Source organism: Vollenhovia emeryi, unplaced genomic scaffold (genome assembly GCF_000949405.1).
Source record: "Vollenhovia emeryi isolate VEMERY1.0 unplaced genomic scaffold, V.emery_V1.0 DF939157.1, whole genome shotgun sequence".
Classification (NCBI taxonomy): domain Eukaryota; kingdom Metazoa; phylum Arthropoda; class Insecta; order Hymenoptera; family Formicidae; genus Vollenhovia; species Vollenhovia emeryi.
The window spans coordinates 1,282,678-1,291,993 of NW_011967209.1; the positions used below are offsets into that span (position 1 = coordinate 1,282,678).

Below are 9,316 nucleotides of genomic sequence, written 5' to 3' on the forward strand. Positions count from 1 at the left end.
GAACGCTTATACAGAAAAGAAAACTCTTCCCGGATCTCCTGGAGACGCCGTCGGGAGATCCGGGAAGAGTTTTCTTTTCTGTATAAGCGTTCGAGTTCCCTGGAAACCTCTAGCAGGGAGATAGGGTTTGGAACGCGAAGAGCACCGCGTAAATGCGTTTTTTCCTACTCTCGGAAAGTAACAGTTACACAACATCCACATCAATGTAACACATGCGTGTTGTATTATATTTACATGATGTTATGGAACTCTGTTTGCTGAGCCATTTTTCAGAAAAATCCACAGAATGAGCGGGACCAATTCTACATGATATTTTTCGAGAACAACAAATTAGCAAGAAATACTATAATATCGTCGTTATTTTTCGTTTACGTATCCACAATTTTCCGTTAATTTGATCTTTAGCGAAATATCATTTTTCAGAGAGACCTGCTGAATAATAGAATAGGTAAAAAAAACAGAAATATTGTTCGATCGAATAGTGCAGAAATTTTGTTCACTCGTATCAGTAATATTTACACAAAAGTTCAGGTTGGTGGGATAGCATCTGTTGTTCTGAACCTAAAGTTTCGATACTCTCGCCGAAAACACTGAAATGTACGTATATAGCAAAACCGTCCTGTTTATCGCTACAGTTGCGCTTCGAGGCTTGTAATACGATACAAGTCATTATTTTGTACTTCTAATTCAAGTTAAAGTCCAGGGCAGTTAAAGGACAGGTAAAATGTAAAAAATTAACACTATATCACACATGTACAGCTACTCTAATGAGTGAGCACTCATCGACAATCGCAAATAACCCAGAACTCATCACGTGGAGGTGACTGCAAATCAGGTTCTCTCATAGTATAAACGCAATGGACAGCAGCACTGAAAGATCCGCGAATTAAGCCGCACATGGTTGGGCAGGGCTTGGGAAAACCTGATTTGCAGTCACCTCGACGTGATGAGTTCAAGTAACTCGTCAAGGTCAAACTAATGGCACCATTTTGTGTCCCCCTTCGAACCAAACAAGTTTTGTCTGAAACGTTTTTTCTGCGATCAAAAATAAAAAAGTGATTTGGGGTGGAACATTCAATTGGGTCACCCTGTATACCTAACTTTATTTTGAAATGTGGCAAAGTTTATCTTGACAATAGAGTTGACTTTATGAACCGGTATCAAGTGTCCTCAGGTTTGTTTTCTGTTTCTGCATTGGTGAACTAGAGCAGTAAGTTAGAATGAGAAAAAATATGTTTGTCTTACTCTAATTTATTGCACCAGTTCACCAGTGTAGGAACAGAAAACAAACCTTTTGTCTCATATTTTGGCCGTTGATTCTGTGACAAACTGTACACCCGTCCGACTGCTACTGTGTCAAACTCGCAGAAGTCTATCAATGAGATTCTAGCAAGAGAGACACACAGACTTCCTGTAGTACCTCTTCCTCTACAGCGAACCCCTTTCTCTATGCTTGTAAGAACGACAGTGTGTAAAAAAATACTTTTAAGTTTTTAATAACATTAACAAAGACGAATGCAAATTCTTCCGCAACTACGTATAATAAGTTAATAATTACACTTTTCTTTTCTTGGCACGTTATTCTTCTCATACTCTTTCTCTTCTATTATCACAATATCATTTTAATAATTTCAATGCTTTTGACTTGTTATCTTTTTTATACTTACATTATATTTCTTATTATTATTCTTGTTTTCATAATACGATTATCGTCATGTGGTCAAATCCTTGATGCTTTTGTCGCATAAGATTTATATTATTCTGAAAATATATCAATCAATGAATTGCAGCATTATTTATAATATTTCTTATCCGCATTTTATCTCTCTGACAAAGTCATTTAAGAAGGAATTCCCAGGAAATTGATTGATTTTCTTATGGATTAAAGTTAGTGTATAAACAAACCAATCAATTTCCTGGAAATTCCTTCTGTTGAGGAAAACATGATATAAGATTCCAAACTGTCGGATTGCAAAATTATGCGATCGATAATTATTCGCGTCTTTATTTGCCTTCAGAGTTATCATGCAGGGTCAATGAAGAACTCGACCTATCGTACCGTTATCACATTACAGTAAGAGAGAGTAGAGACGATTGGGCAGTCAGGAGTTTTGGGAACCTCTTTGTAAAAAATACAACTCGGTGTTAAAGAATACAACTGATAACTGACAATTTCATGGCAGTACTTTAGATAATTAATCGACAACACCTTTAAACGATTAGCGTTCTTACTTTTATTGTGAAAATAATTGTTTATACTTGTCGGAAAATTATTTTAAAAAGTACTATAATAAACACTATAATAGTTATAACTTTACATGAAATTTGTTTACAGTGTACAGTAATAAATACTTTTTCGACGTTACGAAGAACTTCCTGAAGATATCTTTACTTTTTGTTGTGGTCATAGATTATGTATTTAAAAATTTTGCTGAATTGGATAACAGATAAATATAGAAATGCACTACGGGCAATGTTCTTGGTAACCGTAATGAATTTAGAGGAAAGTGGAATACTGATATTTTGTGGTAACTTTCCTTATCTGTCAATGATGACTAATAGTTTTAACGTTTCAATGAAACAACACTCCTGCGTGGGCTCAATCATGCAGTAATATTATCTTGGGAAACTCCGAGTGATTGCAGAAGTAAGACATAATATATACAATCTCGGTCAATTTTTTTCTTGCGAGATTTTTTATTATCTTCCGAACGAGAATATAATCTATAATTATTCCAATATCCAACCGGCTTTTTTCTCTCTCTTTCCTTCCTAACCTTCATATCTCCTTTTCGCTCGTATGCCTTTCAGGAAAAATTCCTGCAAGTTTATTTCGCCTTCATTTTAATTTATAAGCGGACATTAATTCCCTTCCTGGAAGTAGAATACTGATTTTGTCGTCTTTTTATTTTCACATTAGTGGAATATTAAATATTTCTCTTCTAAAGAATTATGCCAAAGCCGTTAATTAAGACCAATAAAAGCAAATATATGTTTATTTATCTGGCTCTCTTGATTTCGGAACTAAATTGTGGAATAACATGATTTATTGAGATTATTTATAGAGAAACATATGTACATGGAATGGCTAAAGTTCGTTCTTCAATCGAAAATGATAAAGTAAAATTTGAAAGATTTATACAAATGTAAATTGAACACTAAAAATTTTTAACAAATAATAAATCACGCTTTCAAGATAAACAGGTAATAGAATAGCATAACATACACAATAAAAATTAGTTTTTAAATAAAAATCATGAAATCTTTGCAGTTGGAAATCGATCTTGAATCGATATTCAAGAGAACGATCAACCTTGTGCAGACTTGCCACATTATTTCTACGAACGAAACGTAAGCTTCGACACCCCTACAGCTGCTAATTTGCGTTACAATAAGTTATCGTCGATGATAACAATTCGCGGGAAGATAATAAAATTGTTGCCCAAGGAAAGTCTGCTCAATTCCAATTTACGCAGAATCGCAGATTCTACTGTAATCGGCAACGAATCACGGCGACCGATGACTCGCTATAGACGATTGTCCCCCACCGAACCGACAATTTTAATAAGCCCAGCAAGTAGTGAAGGAGCTTAGTTAATCGGCGACTCACGAGCAGCCGTTTAGTACCGGTTTGGATCTCAACTCGAGAAACCGAGACAGTGGCGAGTGGGATTTCTCACGTTCTCCAACGAAGTGTGGAGTCTCGCGTTGATCGACGAGAATCATCAAAGCAAAACAAGAAAATTCCTGACTCGCTCTGATCTGAAAGAGAGAGAGAGAGAGAGAAGAAACAAGAAAAACAGCGAAGTGATTACAAGATCTTGATTCCCAGGGAGTAATTACATGCCGATACCACAAATAAACATGATGGTTATCGGCACGCTAGTTCTTTTCCTCACGTTAACAGCGATCCATGCACGTGAGTTGTTCGACGTCAGTTCTAACATTAGCATCTTTTCTTGGCCAAATTAAAAAATCAATCGTTTACTTTAAACAACACAATTAACGCAATTAACATATTAAAAATTAAATCGATCTAATTCTCGCATTTATACCGAAATGCTTTCCGAGATAAATGTTTAAAACAAATGTTTATCTCCAGACTATTTCCACATGTGTACATTTGAAATGCGATATGCTGGATTCATTCTGAACTTCCATAATAAAGTTCGAATGTTGTTTTTAAAATATTGCTGTCTGAGAAATAGATTGGTTAAATGAAATAATAAATTACTGTTACAGAGAGATGCCAAGAAGCAAGTGCTAACTGTATCAACATTCGCAATTGTCCGGCGATCTTAGCAATTCTGACAGGTCCTAAACCGCTTTCGGCAAGTACAGTGGAGACTCTTCGAATCTCGCAATGTGGCTTCGACGGCAACGACCCGAAAGTTTGCTGCAACCTGGTAATTGAACCTAAATGTATTAATTTATGGGCAAAAATATTAACTTAAAGCTAATTAATTTATTGAAATCAAATAAAGTAATAAAATTAAGAGTTAACTAAAAACAAGCTCGTTCTTTTTTTTAAATAAAATATCAAGAGTATAAGGCCAATAATAATACGAGCAATTGATTGTCAATAAAACATTAAAAATTCAGTTTTGTAAAGCGTTAAAACTACTTATATTAGAATATTTAGTATTATACATTTTTCAGTTACCTAACTTATAACGACAATATGAATGGTAACGCATTTCTTAAATCTCTGATTAGCTAATTATCTAACAGACGTTTCGACTAGACTTATTGTTAGTCATCCTCAGTGTGTTTGTCCTTGTAATATGTGTGAGCGAGGCTCCTTGTCCAAGTAAGATCCAATAATCCTTTGTGGTTTATGTATTACGTATCAGCGTATTTCACATTAGTAAGTGTGAATAGTTATGCACCATTTTTCGGGCGGTTTTTCATACCTTCGAATAAAGTAATTATTGGAATTAAATCGAGGACAGTCTCCTAGCTCCGATCTTACTTTCGACGCATGATAAAACTGGGAGCCTCGCTCGCATATTACAAGGACAAAAACACACTCAGGATGACTAAGTATAATAGTCGAAGCGTCTGTTAGATAATTAGCTACTCAGAGAGTTAAAAAATGCGTTACCATTCATGTTATCGTTATAAGTTAGGTAATTAAAAAATATGTAATATTAATATTGTAATATAAGTAGCTTTAACTCTTTTTAAAACTGAATTTTTTATGTTTTATTGACAATCAAGTGCTCGTATTATTATTGGCCTTATACTCTTGATATTTTAATAAAATAAAACTAAATCACAATTATATAATATAATCCATATTTTTCCAATTCGAGAAAGAGAATTAAATTTAATATTATATGAAGCTAATTTTTTAAAATGTTAACAGAAAAAAGCTCGAATGCAAAAACAGAGATTCTGATTAGGAATTACAATGATTAAAAACACACTTTTTTGCGAATAAATTATTGCAACTATGTATTAACGATTTTATTTCCCTTTTGTTTTTTATTTAGTGCTAGTTTTGTAAATAAGTTTTTGAAATAATAAAAGTTTATTTATTGTCCGATGATGTTTTCGTCGAGGACATCGAATTAATGCATTTTGGATGATTATCTCCAATGTATCATATTTTGACGCATATATCTTTCATAATGTGTATACATAATGAGAATGCGTCATCGCCGCGAACCGTTTAATAATCTTCTGAAAAAATACTAAAACAGGTTTTTGTAACTTCGAGTTTCCGTTTTATCTCGATCTTGTGGTATTAGCAAGACATCGAGCTGAAGTTTCACTCGTTGAAGTCTGCAACTTATAAAATTTTCTGTTACACTGTAACAATGAAATCAGAGATTTTACTACAATTAAAGTATTTAATTTATTCTTAATTGAACCTATTTTAATCTTACAGATATATTTTCCGGACAAAGCAATAAAAATATTTTTGTGCACAATTCTCCCATTTTTAACGATCTTTAATATTAATTCGCGGACGCGAATTTGTAAATTGGACAATCATTTGGGAATATGACGTTTTACGTTCTTAGATGATAATAAAGTTTTTTTATAAATTTAACTAATTACGAGATAGTTGAATTTTTGCTTCCGTGCAAAAGTTAAATTCAAGTATCGGTTTTCCATTTCTTCTGCTATTAAATATTAATTTTTTTGCGATAGGAAACATCGACACCGATGATGAGGAGAGATGCCTCGAATCAAGGCCCACCAGATGTGACAAACCATCCGAATCTACGTTTATTGGATCATGTAGCATGCGGACCCCTCGCCACACAGAAAATAGTCGGCGGTAACAAAACCAGAGTCTTCCAGTATCCATGGATGGCGTTAATCTCGTACACCGGCGACATCAGCAAAACAGATCCCGATTTCCGTTGCGGTGGTACACTCATCTCCTCGCGCTACATCCTCACCGCCGCTCATTGTGTCACCGAGCTTCCAGATGGTAAAAGAAATTCCTATACCCGTAAACACGATTGAAATCTTTTGCTGAAAATACCATAAAATTGATATAAAGTAAAATGAATGTTATTAAAAATTTATTAAATGTATCTCAAAATGAATTATAACTTGCCTTATAAAATTCAAGGTATTGTAAAATATAAGGAAAATTAAAGTATATTGTTCAAAAGTAATGAAAAATTATATAATATTCGATATTATGAAATTTACTGGATTGAACTAGAAACTGTTACTTTTCAATGAAAAAATTTTGAAGAGAGATTTTGAAATACATTTCAGCAAAATTTAATTATATTTTCAGTAAAATGCTTTTATCAGGGATAAAATAAATTCTTATATAAATTCGTGTAACTTGTATCATATTGTTCTCCAGGTCTCCAAGTAATAGGCGTCAGAGTAGGAGAACACGACCTAACCACGGAACGTGACTGCGAGAGAGACAAAAATGGGAGGGAAGTTTTTTGTTCAAACTATCAGGATTTCGGCATAGATAGCATCCAATCCCATCCGGACTACACGACTAGTAGAATGCAAAATGATATCGCGCTTATCAGGTTGAATGTTTCCGTAAACTTCAGTCCACGAAATATCAAGCCGATTTGCCTACCTATCGGTAATTCGAGGCCGATAAATCGTGACAATGGGGTGAGGAAATGTAATCAATATACATTCATTTCTATTCAATTATTCCAGACGAAAAGTAACAAAGAAAGAAGCAGCCGAACAGACTTTTAAGTCACATTGATTTTATTTCAAAATATTCAAATCTGCCGCTGATTTAACCATTAAAAAAGCAACTTTTAAATAACAATTCACGGAATCCTCCCCCCCTCTCTTTCTTTCTCAAAAATTGAAATAGTTCACAATTAAGGCCGCGGTCCACTCGATGCTTCAAAGCGTCCTTCTTCTCCTTCTTTCTTTATTAGAAGAAAGGAGAAGAAGAATGTTTCGAAGTGTTTATAACATCAAGTGCATAAGTCTCTTCGAATGTCTTTTCGATTATAATGTATAAAATTTTTTGAGGAAACGTTTTTTAGAAACTAACTGTTACGTAACATCAACATTACTAATCTCCTACTCAACAATGTAACTGCACCCACAGAAAAAATTTCCGGATCCAATGCTATTGCACTTCAATATATCATAAAATAGGATCGATATAGCACCAAAAAAATTCTAAAATCTAGGATAAAATGATAGTATGTATCGTCTTTTGTCTAATATCGTGCAAACTTGGTGCGTTGTAAGATGGAGGGAAAATTTATTCTAAACGCAAGAATATATAAACTTACATTTATGTGAATTACTCTTGTCTCAATATATTAAGTCGATCTTTTTTAATTCGATAGAGGAGAATAAGAATTATTGATTTTATTTTGATAGTGTCTTATTTTTATACCAAATGAGGCTGTGAGAAATATAAGTGCGTCAAGAATGTTTTTTGTTCTCAGTAACAGAAATTCTTTCTGAATATGTGTTATGTACAACGTATCTTGTATTACATTTATATTGTTGAGTGGGAAATTATAACATTTATATTATGTAACTCTTAGTTGGTGGGTTGCTGGGTTCTATTTCGAAATTTCTCTTCCGATTGACAGGCTGTGGTGACCGGCTGGGGCGCGACGGAGTCGGGCCAGCGTAGTAAGGTTCTTCTGCAGGTGAATCTGCCGCTGGTGGACAACGAGCAGTGTGAAGAAGCGTACTCACGGTCCGCGGACATCTGGTACAAGCAGATATGTGCCGGCGGCCACATTGACGTGGACTCCTGTTTGGGAGACAGTGGCGGGCCTCTGCAGGCGGAAAGTATATACAACGGCGGGCCGGTGCGATTCGTCCAGTACGGCGTGGTCAGCTACGGGTTGAGACAGTGCGGCACCGACGGCTTCCCCGGAGTTTACACGAGAGTCACCTACTACATGGACTGGATCCTCAACACGATGACACCTTAAAAAGCGGGATTAAAACAGAATGCATGTCTTTCGCATTAATCTCAATCTACGTGTTTGGCGACGCAAACGTGGTGTAATCCGAAGAGAATGAGAATACAAGTTTTGCGAGGTATTAGATAGATGCAATAGATAAGAAAAAATTAATTTTGGAAGATAGGCTGAATAGGTGAAAATGCAGAAGAGGAATATGTTATATTATATTTTCGACGCTTGTAGAAATAAACGATTTAGACGACTAGGAAAATGATCCGTGAGTGAATCCAAATAAATATCGTTAGTATGCATGTTATAATACATTAATTAATAAAAATAATTATTGTTAATTTTAAATACTCTTGTTATCTTTTTATATTAGAAGTGTTTCATTGCCGATACAACTTTATTCTATTAGACGGTAATCTCTTGGGATTGCGACTTAAATTAAATTATGCGACAAAGTATTATAATCGCATATGCAATAAGTGTGAAACATCTTCGATAAGAAGAGAAAAATGACAGTTTTTCAAGAGACAGAGACAGAGAAACATCTTTTCTAATAGATATTCGTGCTAAACCGATGTGTAATTATAATTTATATGTAACATGTGTTTTCACGTCTTATAATATCGATATATAATTTTTCCATAAAAGAGTTGTTGTTTATTTCCCAAGTTCTACGAAACAAATGTTTATCGCTTGTGATAATGCTAGACTTCGCGGAATGTAGGATAATTCCGGGAGAGATGTCACATCTCAATCAATTGGTAAGCAAAATCTTATTTTATTAACCTCATCATTTATCGCCCATTACATTATTACGTCACGTATAATAGATTCGAAGCTCGTACTTGATATTCTGTTAGGACGCGTATTTCGCAAGGCTTGTTCGTACGAAAAATCTATCATCGAATTCAACGACGAAG

General features: G+C 34.5%; 1 protein-coding gene across 1 annotated transcript; it reads left to right on the plus strand.

Moving 5' to 3' along the window:
• The first annotated feature begins 3,567 nt into the window (after positions 1 to 3,567).
• Positions 3,568 to 9,043, plus strand: LOC105564951 (venom protease-like). The gene is made up of 5 exons (XM_012017742.1): positions 3,568 to 3,919; positions 4,243 to 4,406; positions 6,160 to 6,445; positions 6,836 to 7,107; positions 8,064 to 9,043. Exons 1-5 carry the CDS (start codon positions 3,844 to 3,846, stop codon positions 8,412 to 8,414), a joined length of 1,149 nt encoding a protein of 382 aa, XP_011873132.1. The 5' UTR covers positions 3,568 to 3,843; the 3' UTR covers positions 8,415 to 9,043.
• Positions 9,044 to 9,316: the final 273 nt, after the last annotated feature.

What these genes read in the sequence shown, in the direction of transcription:
- LOC105564951 (XM_012017742.1), top strand. Translation starts at nt 3,844, where the DNA reads ATGCCGATACCACAAATAAACATGATGGTTATCGGCACGCTAGTTCTT. An exon ending in CGAAAGTTTGCTGCAACCTG is followed by an intron (nt 4,407 to 6,159) that starts GTAATTGAACCT and finishes TTTTTGCGATAG; the next exon opens with GAAACATCGACACCGATGAT. An exon ending in TGTCACCGAGCTTCCAGATG is followed by an intron (nt 6,446 to 6,835) that starts GTAAAAGAAATT and finishes ATTGTTCTCCAG; the next exon opens with GTCTCCAAGTAATAGGCGTC.